At 40.8% G+C, this 16,027-nt stretch overlaps 1 protein-coding gene across 2 annotated transcripts in view; it reads right to left on the reverse strand.

Annotated features, from left to right (window-relative positions):
* Positions 1–16,027, reverse strand: part of DENND2C (DENN domain containing 2C) — a 91,067-nt gene that overhangs the window by 4,642 nt on the left and 70,398 nt on the right. For both annotated transcript variants that reach the window (XM_043575910.1, XM_043575909.1), the window contains exons 10-16: positions 15,508–15,577; positions 14,797–14,874; positions 14,059–14,199; positions 13,284–13,432; positions 12,393–12,570; positions 6,445–6,486; positions 5,438–5,543 (exon numbers count right to left, since the gene is read on the reverse strand). In XM_043575910.1, the coding sequence (XP_043431845.1) occupies positions 5,438–5,543; positions 6,445–6,486; positions 12,393–12,570; positions 13,284–13,432; positions 14,059–14,199; positions 14,797–14,874; positions 15,508–15,577 (764 nt within the window). The remainder of the gene's footprint in view (positions 1–5,437; positions 5,544–6,444; positions 6,487–12,392; positions 12,571–13,283; positions 13,433–14,058; positions 14,200–14,796; positions 14,875–15,507; positions 15,578–16,027) is intronic.

A 16,027-nucleotide genomic window follows, 5' to 3' on the forward strand; every position in this document is an offset into this window, starting at 1 on the left:
TTTCCTGTTTCATACTATAACCATTATCATTCTAAAATAATATGAATGCCTAAGATATGTCAAGCACTGTATTTAGAGCTTTTGTAAGTGTAATGATACATTGGTCCAGGTATTATTTCCTTTTTACAGCTGAGGGTAATGAGGCTCAAAACAAAGACATTCTCCAGGGTCATCTCATCTATTACAGAGAGAAGTTGCCAGACTCCCAAGTCAGGTAATTCTTAACCACTGTAACATGAAATATATTGCCTTTCAGGTTCCAGGCTCAAACCTCACATTCAACTTAAACTCCTCCTTTTTCTTCCATATCTAGTAGTATTTTTTCCCCCCTTCATGTTATCTCTTGCTCTTTCCATTAGCTGGGCTGGGAATCGGGCCTAGGTTTGGTCAGAGTTCTACCGTGAAGCAGCAGTATAATGGGAGGCAAGTTGCTTTACACCTGCACCCCCCACCCCACGGCCTCTCTTTCCATATCTGTACAATGAGGTGGCTGATGAGGTGACCACTAATGTCTCTTCTGGCATTACATTGATTATAAAGTACATTTTTAAAATATTTTGTTCAACAGACATCCTTCTCATCTCTTTCCTTCTGTAGCTGAGAATCCATGATCCATCACTGCTTTTATTGTCAACACCTGTGCCCCAGTCTCCCACCCCTTCCAGTTACTGTTTCATTTCTCTTCCACTTTACAGCAAAACTTTTCAAGAGTTGTTTACACCTGTTGTACCCTTTCTTAATCTAATTCCCTTTGTTCTAAAAATTATGCATTTCTATAACTTATCTTCAATTATTTGTTTGTTTTAGTGTATATGCTTTGTACATTCTTTTATATGTATAAATATTTCATAAGGTCACGAGTGAAATGAACACACCAGTACCCACCCCAAAGTTTAAAATAGATCAGATCGGGGCGCCTGGGTGGCGCAGTCGGTTAAGCGTCCGACTTCAGCCAGGTCACGATCTCGCGGTCCGTGGGTTCAAGCCCCGCGTCGGGCTCTGGGCTGATGGCTCAGAGCCTGGAGCCTGTTTCCGATTCTGTGTCTCCCTCTCTCTCTGCCCCTCCCCCGTTCATGCTCTGTCTCTCTCTGTCCCAAAAATAAATAAACGTTGAAAAAAAAATTTTTTTTAAACAGATCAGATCATCAAGGGTTATCTCTGAAGCTCCGTGTGATGCCCTCTCTGAAATGTTCTTCCCCTACTCTCCAATAGAGGGCGACGATTCTCTGCGATTTTATATTTCTCATTCCCTTACCTGAGATCACAGTTCCTCTATACACATAGGCAACCCAACAACGTATTTTTAGGTTTTTGTATGTCTTTGAACCTTATGTAAAACAGATGTTTGTAAGACGCTTTTCTTAAGGCAACATCCTCCTGTCAATGAACAGTTTTGCTATCACATATAATGCTGCTATGAAGACTATTTACTTGTTTCCTAATTATCATGTTTAAGAGTTTCTCTAGGGTATATATCTTAAAGTTGAATTGTCAGTTATAGGATATATACACCTTAAAAAAATTTTTTTAAGTTTATTTTTGAGAGAGAGAGGGAGAGCGTGCACGCATGAGCAGGGGGAGGGGCAGAGAGAGAGGGAGTCACAGAATCTGAAACAGGCTCCAGGCTCTGAGCTGTCAGCACAGAGCCTAACGCAGGGCTCAAACCCACAGACCGTGAGATCATGACCTGAGCCAAAGTCAGACACTTAACCAACTGAGCCACCGAGGTGCCCCAGAATATATACACCTTTAATTTTACTAAATGATGACAAATTGTTTTTCCAAAGCAGCTGAAGTAATTTACACATTCTCCTCAATGCCTGATATTGTCAGACTTTTTAACTTTTGCCAATATGGTGGGTATAAAATGGTATCTCACTGTGGTTTTAATTTACATTTCCTTGATTTTGATGAGGGTGTACACCTCTTCATATATTTATTGGCTTTTCACGTTTCCTCTTCTATGAAATGACTGTTCATATGTTTCCCCCATTTTTCTATTGTGTTGTACATCTTTTTTTTTTTTTTTAAGTTTTACATTTAAGTAATCCCTACACCCAATGTGGGACCTGAACTCATGACCCTGAGATCAAGAGTCACACACTCTATTAACTTGAGCCAGCCAGGCACCCCAAGTTGTTCATCTTTTAACTACTGAATTATAGGAATTTTTATTTTTTCATTTATATTTTTCTTTAATTTTATTTTTTAAAATGTTTCTTTATTTTTGAGAGACAGAGAGAGACAGAGTGTGAGTGGGAGAGGGGTGGAAAGAGAGGGAGACACAGACTTTGAAGCAGGCTCCAGGCTCTGAGCTGTCAGCACAGAACCTGACTTGGGGCTCGAACTCATGGATGGCAAGATGAGCTAAAGGCAGATGCTTAACCAGGAGCCCCAAATTGTAGGAATTCTTAAAAATAAGTTCTGAATACTATTCCTTTATTAGTTATATTTGTTGAAAATAGCTTCACCTAGTTTGTAGCTTGTCTTACATTTCTTTTCCATAGTGACCCTTAATGAACAGATTTAAACAATTTATGTATCAAATTAATCAACCTTTTACTTTATGGTTCCTGCTCTTTGTGCCACATTTAAGAAATCCATTACTGTCCCAAAACATAAATTATTTTTTAATGTTTAATTTTTTGAGAGAGAGAGAATGTGCGTGCACACAAGTTGGGGAGGGGCAAAGGGAGAGAAATCCCAAGCAGGCTCTGTGCTGACTGCACAGAGCCCAATATGGGGCTCCGATCACAAACCCGTGAGATCATGAGCTGAAACCAAGAGTCAGATGCTCAACCGACTGAGCCACCCAGGAGCCCCCTAAAATATTTTCTTCTATTCTTCTGTAGACATTTAATGTTTTACTTTTAACATTTATAATTTCTTTTTAAGTAGGCTCAGTGCCCAATGTGGGGCCTGAACTCACGACCCTGGGGTCAAGAATTGCACTAAGCCACCCAGGCCCCACTTTACTTTTAACATTTAAATCTTTAATTCATCAGACTTAGTTTTAGGTACAGATTGAGGTATGGATCATATTCATTTCTTTTCATATGGAAAACCAGTTGCCCTAGTATTGTTTACTGAATGGTTCATTCTTTTCCTGTTAATAGGCAATGTTGGTACTGACACAAATTAAGTTTCCTTATGCTTACGCAGTTTCTGTTCTTTCTTTCCCTTGCTCTGTTTATTTCTGAACCAAAACCGAATGATCTTAATTACTGTGACTTTCTGATTAATCGGTGTTTTGTGGGGCAGCCCCTTCAATGTTGTTCTTTTACAGGAGTGTCTTAACTATTCTTGGCCCTTTCTAATTCCATTAAAATTTTACAAAAAGCTGAGGCGCCTGGGTGGCTCAGTTGGTTAAGCGTCCAACTTCAGCTCAGGTCAGGATCTCATGGTTGGTGGGTTCGAGCCCCGCGTCGGGCTCTGTGCTGACAGCTGGGAGCCTGCAGCCTGCTTCGGATTCTATGTCTCCCTCTGTCTGCCCCTCCCCCCGCTCACACTCTGTCTCTCTCTCTCAAAAATAAATAAACATTAAAAAAGAAATTTTACAAAAAGCTGAATGACATTCCCATTCTCTCTTGAACCTTCCCCAGTCTGGCTTCCTTCTCACCATCTCACTGCATCTGCCGCTACAAGGTCTCTAAGCCCTTCCCATTGTCAGATCTACCGGTCAGTCCTGAGTCTTCATCTTACTTGGCCTCTTCGTAGCATTCGACACACTGTTTACTTTCCTTGTGAAATACACTCTTCACTCAGTTTCTATAATATTACTCCTCTGGGTTTTTTCTCCTCCTTCACTAGCTGCTCTTGTAGTTTCCCTGCGCTGGATGCTCCTCTTCCCTGCTGCCAAACATCGGAAATCTGACCACAACATTCCCAGCCAACCCAAGGGCTCAATCCTTAAATCTGTTATTTTCTATCTATACTCACTCTATAGGGGGTTATCTCACTTGGTCCCACAGCTTTAAAATAGCAAATTCAGTTCAAATCTGAATCCCAAATTCATGTATATAAATGCCTACTTGGGGGCACCCAGAGCTCAGTCGATTGAGAGTCCGACTTCGGCTCAGGTCATGATCTCACGGTTGGTGATTTCGAGCCCCACCTTGGGCTCGCTGCTGTCAATGAACAGATCCTCTGTTCCCCTCTCTCTCTGCCCCTCCCCTGCTCATGCTCTCTCTCTCTCCCCTTCTCTCTCAATAAATAAATAAATATTTTTTAAAAAGTCTACTTGATATCTCTAGTTGAATGTCTGCTGTGTATTGAATATCCAGTAGGTATCTCAATATTCAAAATTGAACTTTTAATTATTTCTCTAAAGCTGCTCCTCCCTTCATATTCTCCATCAGTAAACAGCCTTAGTTTTCTCATCTGTAAAATGGGGATGAAATAATGATACCTGCTTCATAAGGACATTACAAGGATGGAATAAGATGTATGCTAAGTGTGGAGCACAATGCCTGGGACACAGTAAGCCACTCAGTAAATATTGTTCGCCCATTTATTCAACAAATATTTATCGAGTACCTACTTGCTGACTATTGTTTCAAGTACTGGAGATAAAGCAAAACAGACTGTTGCTGCTCTCATGGACCTTACATTTCTAGTACATCAGATGGTGATAAAAGCCCTGGGGAAAACTAAGGTCAGGGAGAAGGATAGGGAGCCTTGAAGGAGTGGGTACAGTTTTTAGAAGGACAGTCAGGGGGCACCTAGGTGGCTCAGTCGGTTGACCTTCCGGCTTTGGCTCAGGGGTTCGTGAGTTCTAGCCTCACATCGGCTTGTTTTGAGCACAGAGTGCACTGCGGATCCTCTGTCTCCCTCTCTCTCTCCCTCTCCTCCCCTGCCTGCACGCTGTCTCTCAAAAATAAATAAAACATTAAAAATAAATAAAAAGGACAGTCAGGAAAGGCCTCACTGAGAAAGTGACATCTGAGCATGGACCTGTGGGGAAACAAGAGCTTGAGCCATGTGTATTATCTAGAGAACAGCATTCTATGAATGGAACAGAGCAAATGTAAAAGTACTGAAACTGGGGGCGCCTGGGTGGCGCCAGTCGGTTAAGCGGCCGACTTCGGCTCAGGTCATGATCTCACGGTCCGTGGGTTCGAGCCCCGTGTCGGGCTCTGTGCTGACAGCTCAGAGCCTGGAGCCTGTTTCAGATTCTGTGTCTCCCTCTCTCTGACCCTCCCCTGTTCATGCTCTGTCTCTCTCTGTCTCAAAAATAAATAAACGTTAAAAAAATTAAAAAAAAAAAAAGTACTGAAACCGAAGGGGACCAGTACATCTGAGGGTCAGCAAGGAAGCTGATTATAAGCTTTCCAGATCACAGGCAATCTGATACTTTTGTACATCCTTTAGTAGGGTGCTGGGCATTCAGTAAGTATTTACCACCTTGACTTTGAGTCTTCGACCATTTATCTCATACCTTGTGAAAAATTCTGCTCCTGAGCCAAGATTTCATTTCGTTCTTCCAAAATCTGCATCAAGGCAGCTTGGAGTTTAGGAGGTAGAATTTCACCCTCATCAGATACCTTAAGGGACGAAATTGAGATTTTTCAGGACCTTTGAGAGAGAAAATCTCAAACATATGCCAGTTAAATCCCCAAAACTTCACCGGTGACTTTGTATAGATTTTGGCTAAAGACTCAGTCTGAACCTTCTTTCTCTACATTCAGCAGAATTCAGGATGTTTATGGTATACATAACTGTCTTTAAATATATATAGATTTACGACATTTTCTGGTACCTTTCCATCAAATATCTCTCATCTACAAGTCTAACACTGTATTACAAAGATCACCCACAAATAAACAGTGTTTCAAACGCTTTGAAAAGAGACAAAGTCTCGGGAAACATCCTTTTTTACCCTGTGCTGAGTGCTCACACACTTATATACAGGCTACAGAGTGTTGTCCTAAGCAGGCTTTGCTAACTCTCCCTTCCACTTTCAAGACCCAGAATAAATGACCACTTTTTTTTTTTTTTTGCCCCTACTGTACCGTGTGGAAATCTCTATTACACGATTTCTAAAACTTTATACATATGTCCACTCCCCCTTCTCATTGTTAGATCATAAGGTCTGAGGGGCTCAAACTGCATCTTACCTTTAGATTCTAACAGAGTATCTAGACATAATCAATGTTGGATGCTTGTTACATTCAATGAAATTAGATCCTTATACATCACCCCATCTGGATGTCAAAGGAGGGTTACCTCTTTTGAGAATGACATTTAATCTTTTCCTCCTTCCTTCTTTGGGAGAGACAGGTATAAACCTAACCCAATTTTTCAGGTCAATCTTGTATGATTGGCCACAGTGTCAGTATGTGTAGGAACTAAAAGTCTTGCCTGAGTCATCTTCTCTAAGTACTTTCACATATTTTCTGTCCAATTATCCCCAAATATTATGTAATCACCTCATTTGTTACTTACCTCCTGTAAGAACTTGTCTGCACAGAGATCAACTATCAGCACCTATGGGATAAAGGAGCTTGGTAAGTTAAACCAGAGACATTCACAGAGACATACATTAGGCACTGCTAGATCAGGAAGAGTGTTTGATTCTTTCAAGCAATGGAAATAGTTTTAAACAAAATTAAGTTCAAGTTGTAGCCCATTTAAATTTTTTTTTAATGTTTGGGGCGCCTGGGTGGCGCAGTCGGTTAAGCGTCCGACTTGAGCCAGGTCACGATCTCACGGTTCGTAAGTTCGAGCCCCACGTCGGGCTCCGTGCTGACAGCTCAGAGCCTGGAGCCTGCTTCCGATTCTGAGTCTCCCTCTCTCTCTCTGACCCTCCCCCGTTCATGCTCTGTCTCTCTCTGTCTCAAAAATAAATAAACATTAAAAAAATATATAAAAAATAAATTTTTTAAATGTTTTATTTATTCTTGAGACAGAGAGAGAGAGAGAGAGTCTCTCTCTGACCCTCCCCCGTTCATACTCTGTCTCTCTCTGTCTCAAAAATAAATAAACATTAAAAAAAATATAAAAAATAAATTTTTTAAATGTTTTATTTATTCTTGAGAAAGAGAGAGAGAGAGAGAGAGAGGGAGAGAGTCAGAGCATGAGCTAGGGAGGGGCAGAGAGAGAACGGGACACAGAATACGAAGCAGGCTCCAGGCTCTGAGCTGTCAGCACAGAGCCAGACACAGGGCTCGAACCCACAAGTGGTGAGATCATGACCTGAGCTGAAGTCAGATGCTCAATCTACTGAGCCACCCAGGCGCCCCAAGTTGTAGCCCATTTAAAAGTTAACTCATCTCGGGTGCCTAGATGGCTTAGATAGTTAAGCGTCTGACTCTTGACTCTGGCCTGGGTCATGATCTTGAAGTTCATGGGATTGAGCCCCGTGTAGGGCTCTGTGCTGACAATGCAGAATCTGCTTGGGATTCTCTCTCTCCCTCTCTCTCTGCCCCTTCTCTGGTCATAAATGTACGCATACCCTCTCTCAAAAATAAATAAGCATTTAAAAAAGAATGATGGCAGGCACATCTATACGTTAAAGTGACAAACCATACTGAGCAAATACAAGAGTGGACTTTATTTGGGAGTGACGCAAACAAACTATTGAACATTTATGAAATGGAGAGATGAACACTGGATTGTATTAATATTAAAAGAATTGTTATTAAATTTTTTAGGTGTGATAATGGTATTGTGATTATGTTTAAAATGTCCTTGTGTTATAGAGATTTATATTGTAATATTTAACAGCGAAATTATATCAGGATATGCTTCAAAATATTATGGGAGAGAGGAGTGGGTAAGGGTAAAGATGGCCCCATGAGTTGGTAAGTGCTGAAGTAGGGTAATTGGAGTTATTTTAACCTTTTGTTTACTTTTACTATGTTTGAAATTTTCCACAATTAAAAGTTAAAAAAAAAAAAAGGTTAGTACAAAAATCAGCTGTGTTTCTATACACTAACAATGGACTATCTGAAAAAGAAATTAAGAACACCACCAATCCCATTCTCAACTGCATCAAAAAGAATAATTAGGAGTAAATTTAGCCAAGCAAGTGAAAGATCTGTACACTGAAAACGGTAAGAATTGATGAAAGAAACTGAAGAACACAAGTATGTGGAAAGATATTCTGTGCTTGTAGATGAGAAGAATAAATATTATTAAAATGTTCATACTACCCCAAGCAATGCACAGATTCAGTGCAATCCCTGTCAAAATTCCAGTGGCATTCATCATAGAAATAGAACAAACAATCCTAAAGCTCCTATGGGACTCCAAGTTCCCTGAATAGCCAAAGCAATCTTGAGAAATAACAAAGCTGGAGGCATCACATGTCCTGATTTCAAACCAGGTCACAAAGTTACAGTAATCAAAACAGTATGGTACTGGCATAAAAACGCACATAGATCAATGGAACAGAACAGAGTCCAGAAATAAACTCACGCATAGTCCGTTTACAGTAAAAGGAAGCAAGAATATGCAATGGGGAAATGACAGTCTCTTCAATAAATGGTGTCGGGAAAAACAGCCACATGCAAAAAAGAGAAACTGGACTCTATCTTATATTATACATAAAAATCAACTCAAAATGCGGTGCCTGGGTGGTTCAGTGGTTAAGTGTCTGACTCTTGATTTTGACTCAGGTCATGCTCTCACAGTTTGTGAGCTCAAGCCCCATGCTGGGCTCTGCGCAGTACAGAGCCTGCTTGAGATTCTCTTTCCCTCTCTCTCTGCACCCCCTCCCCCAACCCAAAACAAATAAACTTAAAAAAATATCAACTCAAATTGGAGTAAAGACTTGAATATTAAGACCTGAAACCATAAAGGGTAAGCATCTTGACACTGGTTTGGTCAATGAATTTTTTGGATTTGACACCAAAAGCAAAGGTAACAAAAGCGAGAAATAAACGAGTAGAGGCATATTAAACTAAAAGCTGCACAGCAAAGGGAACCATCAATAAAATGAAAAGGAAACTTACGAAGTGGCAGAAAATATTTGCAAATTATATATCTGATAAAAGGTTAATATCCAAAATACATAAAGAATTCATACAACTCAATAGCAAAAAACAAAACAAAACAAAACCCAACAATGACCAAAAACTAAAACAAACACCAAATAATCCTATTAAAAATGAGCAGAAGAGGGTCATGTGGCCGGCTCAGATGGTACAGCATGTGACTCTTGATCCTGGGGTCATGAGTTTGAGCCCCATGTTGGGTGTAGAGTTTACTTTAAAAAAAAAAATGAGCAGAGGAACGGAATAGACATTTTTCCCAAAGACATGCAAACTGGCCAAGAGGCCCATAAAAAGGTGCTCAGCATCACTGATCATTAAGGAAATGTTACTCAAAACCACATTGAGACATCACCTCATCTCTGTTAGAAAGGCTATTATCAAAAAGACAAAAGATAACAAATGCTGGAGAAAAAGGAACCCTTGTGTACTGTTGGTATGAATGCAAATTGGTACAACCACTATGGAAAACAGTGGTTTTCCTCTTCAACATGAGGGTGCACGTATCTTTTCAAGAGAGTGATTTGATTTTTATTGGATATATGCCTGGAAGTGGGATTGTTGGATCACATGGTAGTTCTATTTTAATTTTTTGAGGACTTCAATATACTTCCTAATATACTAGTACTAGTATAGTTCACTGTCCATATTAGAAAAAAAAAAGATCCTTACCTCCTATCATATACAAAAAAATTAAAAACTAAAGGCAAAGGGACACCTGGGTGGTTCAGTCAGTTAAGCCTCCGACTTTGGCTCAGGTCATGATCTCACAGCTCTTATGGGTTCCAGCCCCACGTCAGACACTGTTGTCAGTGCAGATGAGACGAGGGGGGGGGGGGAAGAGGAGAGGAGAGGAGAGGAGAGGAGAGGAGAGGAGAGGAGAGGAGAGGAGAGGAGAGGAGAGAAGGGAAGGGAAGGGAAGGGAAGGGAAGGGAAGGGAAGGGAAGGGAAGGGAAGGGAAGGGAAGGGGAGATAGCACCGCACACGAACCATAAAAGGAAAAGACCAATAATTATGACTATATTAAAATTAAGAACTTTTGTGCATTAAAAACATCATTTTAGAGAATAAAAAGGCATGCCACAAAGAGGCTGATACCCAGAATATAAAAATACCTCTTACAAATCAGTGAGGGTAAACAATCCAGTAGAAAGATAGACAATGAATTTTATAACAGATGATATTCACATGGCCAATAAAGATGCACACCCCCAACAGTAATCAAGGAATGCAAATTAAACCTCAACGAGAACACCACTCCACATTCACCAGATAGGCTACATCATACAAACTGATGATAAGAAGTGTCAGGAGGATATGGAACAACAGGAACTCTCATACATTGGTGGAGGGGGTTTAACTTGGCACAGCTACTTTGGAAAACAGTTTGATCTTATTTACGTAAGTTGAAGATATGCTTATCCATGACCCAGCAATTCCATTTCCAAGTATATACCCTAGAATTGCATGCACATATGGACCGAAGGTCATGCACATGAATATTTATAGCAGCATTATTTGTAGTAGCCCTAAACTGGAAACAACTCAAAAGTCCATCAACTGTAGGATGGGTATTCACACAATGGAATAATACGCACAATTAGAATGATGGAACAGCTGTTAAACTCATCCACAGGGATGAATCCTACAGACACAAGGTTAATCAAAAGAAGCCAGATAACAAGACATCCAGATGGCCAACCGACACATGAAAAAATGCTCAACATCACTCATCATCAGGGAAATACAAATCAAAACCACAATGAGATACCACCTCACACTGGTCAGAATGGCTAACATTAATAACTCAGGCAACAACAGATGTTGGCGAGGATGTGGAGAAAGAGGATCTCTTTTGCATTGTTGGTGGGAATGCAAGCTGGTGAAGCCACTCTGGAAAACAGCATGGAGGTTCCTCAAAGAACTAAAAATAGAACTACCCTAAGACCCAGCAATTGCACTACTAGGTATTTATCCAAGGGATACAGTTGTGCTGTTTTGAAGGGACACATGCACCCCCATGTTTATAGCAGCACTATCAACAATAGCCAAAGTATGGAAAGAGCCCAGATGTCCATCAATGGATGAATGGATAAAGAAGAAGTATTACTTGGAGTATTACTTGGCAATCAAAAAGAATTAAATCTTGCCATTTGCAACTATGTGGATGGAACTGGAGGGTATTATGCTAAGTGATATTAGTCACTCAGAGAAAGACAAAAATCATATGACTTCACTCATATGAAGACTTTAAGAGACAAAACAGATGAACATAAGGGAAGGGAAACAAAAATAACATAAAAACAGGGAGGGGGACAAAACAGAAGAGACTCATAAATATGGAGAACAAACTGAGGGTTACTGGATGGGTTGTAGGAGGGGGAATGGGCTAAATGGGTAAGGGGCACTAAGGAATCTACTCCTGAAATCATTGCTTCACTATATGCTAACTAATTTGGATGTAAATTTAAAAAAAAATAAAAAATAAAAAATAAAGTTAAAAAAAAGAAGTAATTATAATAAAAAGTAATATATTTGGCTACAAAAAAAAAGAAGCCAGATAAAATATATGTCTATATACTGCACATGAGTCCATTTATAACAAGCTTAAAACCAGACAAAGCTGAACTATACTGTTTAGGAATAAATGGGTAGGATGTAAAACTATAAAGAAAAACAGGTAAATGAACACCATAACGGTCAAGACAGTGGTTACCTTTCATGGGCATGGGAAGGGAACAGTGACAGAAGGTGGCCTGATGGAGACTTTTCAATGTGTTGGTGGCATTGTCTCCACCGGTGTGATGTTTCCATTCCATTCCAATGTGGCTTACGTAAGCATTCACTTTGTGACAATTCATTTTGTTTTGACCACACTTCTCTATATGTGTGTTATATTTAAGACAATTTTAAAAAAATTTTTTTAAATGTTTCTTTACTTTCGAGAGATAGGGAAGAGCACGAGCAGGGGAGGGGCAGAGAGAGAGACACAGAATCCAGAGCAGGCTCCAGGCTCTGAGCTGTCAGCACAGGGCCCGACGCGGGGCTCGAACTCACCAACCATGAGATCATGACCTGAGCCGAAGCCGGACGCTCAACCGACTGAACCACCCAGGCGCCCCTTAAAACAACTTTTTAAGTTAACCCAGAGTAGCTCTTGTGTTTGACTTAAAACAAACAAAAAGACCTGCCCTTCGGAATAACACAAGAACGAGCCCATGGCACCACCACAACTTTGGATTCATGTGCACTATGGAATTTTTCTCACTTTAATAAAAAGATACAAAAATAGGATGGCATAGTATATGAATATTGTCTTTTAATACGAATGACGACTCCAACACTCTTAAAGGCAATCTGTTTTCATTTGTCAGTGCCCTGTCTTTTCTCCCATCTCACCTCTTCAATGGGGAGGTCCTGGAGCTGCGGTAAGGAGCAAGACAGGATTCCAATAAGGAACGGAGTGGGTGAGCACACGATGTCGATCATAGATGCTGGTAGGACTGGGATGTAGGTATGCTGCCAGGTGAACGGATACAGTGTGGCAACCACAGCATGGCCACATTTTGACAGGGTGCTGGCCAGAGAAGAAAGCAGAAACAGTGTGACGCACTCAACACGTGGAGAATGGTTCAGATAGGATGTTACAGAATTACCTGACACCGGATAGTGATCACAGATGAGCGATTCTGTGAGGACTCATTAATTTTTGACATTTTGTTTACATTTTTAACTTAATTCACAGCAAAGTTTTAGTCTTAACCAGCTTTTCCCCACAATTTATATTGCTCAAAGTTAATGTGTACTTAGATAAAGGAATGCCAACTAATTTCTTGTTTGAGTATAGTTGACACGCTATACTGATGTTACCTTAGTTTCAGGTGTCACCAACGTGACACTGGTTTCAGGTGTAAACATAGTGACTCCAAGTCTCTCCACATTATACTATGCTCACAAGTGTTGCGACCACCTGTCACCTTAGCATTACAGTATCATGGACGATATTCCCTATGGTGTACCTTTTATCCCATGATTTATTCATTCCAGCAGTATGAACCTTTAACAACGGTTTAAGTAAAACACATTTAGAAAGATAAATTCACTGCAATCCCAAAGTGATGGCTATAGCCTAATGCAAAATAGCTCTGGATTACTGACCATTTGGAATTATCCACGTCACTATGGCATTAGGTAACTGAGATCCTACGGTTTTTGTAAATGCCCAAATTTTAAAATAGCGAAAACAAGTGAAATACCAGTAGGAAGTGACATATTTTACAAATTTCTCACCTTAGGCTGTTGGCAACAAAGATTACCCTCCGTTCCAAAAGGAGGGAGGCACAGACCCGGATGAGATTGCACACACTCAGGCACTTAAAGAGACATTCAAAGTCAACGTGTTCTAGTCGGGAATCCAGTGGCCGGCAGAGTTCAATGGACTGAAATGAAAGAATTCGAATCAGGGGAGTTCAGGTTGGAAAACAATCTATAATGACACCATTAATGGATCCTGTCATTCTTTTACAGGGGAAATTCAGGAAAAAGGTTTTGCTACAGAGTTTGTGAAGCTGTCTACAACTACTCCCAAGACCTAACACCTAATTATTTCTTTTAAGGATTTTATTTTTTTTAAATAATCTCTATACCCAACATGGGGCTCAAAATCATAACCTTGAGTTCAAGAGTCACGTGCTCTATTGACTGGACCAGCCAGTGCCCCCTAATAACTTCTTTTCACGCTGTAAGTTTCTGGTAAAACCTTTTATTTTACCAGACAATAGCATGTATAATCATCATTTATCACACTGCTATTGTTACAAATGGGGCTCAGTCTACGAAAGGCAGAAAACCTCTAGCTCCTAGAGGGCTCGACTATCTCACAACTGGACCAACTCACAATGTCTCACAACTGGCCGTTTCACCAGTGATTTTTGGTACTAAAATACATTCTGCACAGTTTATGGAAAAGGGAAATCTATGCCCTGAGGCTTCTGGAAATTCTGCCTATTAGTGTAAGGCCTGCTTTTTGGTGGCTATCAAGCCTTTTCAACATGAGCTAACTTACCCCATCGCCAGCCCCAGGGAGGTAGCTCTTAACTGTGATGGTGCGTCCAGGAGCTGGGAAGGGAGCTTCCATGACACTTCGCATGAATGGGTAAACCAGGGCTGGAGACATTTCCCTTCTCTTCTCCACTTCATCCAGAATCTGCACGTGCAACGTATGTTACTTTATTAGGGACTCAGTTCAAACACATAAGGAACTACCAAACTTGGTGCACAAGATTGAAAATTACACCAACAGATTTTAAGACAGATAAGCTTCCGCAATGAAAAAAAGTTCACTAAAGGCCTCGTATCTCTTGGGGGTATCTTTATATCTCCAAGAAAAGTTACTCAAATCAATCCACTCATTTTTAGAAGAGGAGCTTCTTTCCACCTCCCTACGGTAGGGGCAGAGATGGGGACACCGACCATGATATCTTGCAGTTTGGGGTCTGGGAAAGACTCACGAGGCAAGGTAAGCTTCAGGCTACGTTCTCCTTGAAGCTGGGTGGTTTGGCAAGTCAAAATGAGATGACGCAACAACATAGTGACTCCGGTAAACTAGACAGATGTAAACATAGTCTAGTCTAGACGAATGTAAACCTTCAAACTTGTGGCTCTAATCTACTACTGAGAACGCTTCCTAAAGTAGTATGCTAGAGTCCGTGTCACAAGACATAGCCCAGTGAAATCATCAGAAACAACACGTACTCGGAGCCCAGGAAGCACAGCACCCTTCCAGGGCTCATTCTGCACTCACCTTGGAAAAAAGGTTGAAGCAGCCCAGGCGGCTAACCATGCAGTATACCTCAGGGAGTCGCTTCCCTTTGCCTTCTGGCTAAAACAAAACACATCAAAGCAAAAATGACGCGGCACAAGTCTTTGTTAACTTGAACTATGAATACTCTCTTAGTACTCTTTAGTACAGAGTAGGAACCAAGGCTGGATGGGAAAATGCTAAAAAAAATGATAGCATGATTTATTCCAGGTTTAGTGGCTGCATCTAAACAAGAAGCAAGTAACTCAGAGCTCCCGCGAATGGCTTAATTCACGCCATCCCTTGAATAGACCCAGGCTGATATTTAACCACTCTGTCATCAGTTTCTTCATCTATTACAAACACACAAGTAATAGAAGAAGTCCATACCCTTCTTATTCTGGGACACTTGTTGCTAACTCCAACCTTGCTCTTACTAGTTAAAGCTAATGCAGCTTCTTTAATATATGGGTGATTATGCAGCCCTCAAACTCATCTAGAAATAGAGTTTCTGAAGTTCCTAGTCTGATTCTATTGTTTCTTTTTTTGTTTGTTTCCTTTTTTTTAGTAATCTCTACACCCAGCATGGGGCTCGAATTCATGACTTCCAGATCGAGAGTTGCACACTCTTCCTACTGAGCCAGCCAGGTGTCCCTGGACTCTACTGAGGACTCTATTGCCCAGCCCTGCCTGTAGAACAAGCCTGGTACTTACCAAGAGCTTCTTACAGTAACCAAACCAGCGGCTCCCATCTTCACCAGTTAAGACAAAGGAGAATGTTTCACTGAAAAAAAAATAGTCGATAGGTGAGATCTAAACAACTAATTATTACATTCTTCATGGAACAAACTATTTTTTTAAGTTTGTTTGTTTAGAGTAGGGGGGAGAGAGAGAATCCCAAGCAGGCTCCACACAGTGCAGAGCCCGACGTGGGGCTCGAACTCACAAACTGTGAGATCACGACCTGAGCTGAAGTCAGACACTTAACCAACTTAGCCACCCCGGCGCCCCAGAACAAACAATTTAAAATTAGTGTCCAACAGCAGTCATTTTGTGATGTAAGAGGAGGCATTAATACCACATTTATCGCAAGCCACCTTCCTCCTGAGGAAGAATGTCCAGGCCTGAGAATATCTTGCCTGACACTGTATGTGTGAGAGAGAAAGTACCGGATGACCTTCTGATGCCACTGCCTTTTACTTTCTTATTTACCCAGTCTAGCTATTAATCAAGC

This window comes from Prionailurus bengalensis, chromosome C1 (assembly GCF_016509475.1).
Source record: "Prionailurus bengalensis isolate Pbe53 chromosome C1, Fcat_Pben_1.1_paternal_pri, whole genome shotgun sequence".
Taxonomy (NCBI): Eukaryota; Metazoa; Chordata; class Mammalia; order Carnivora; family Felidae; genus Prionailurus; species Prionailurus bengalensis.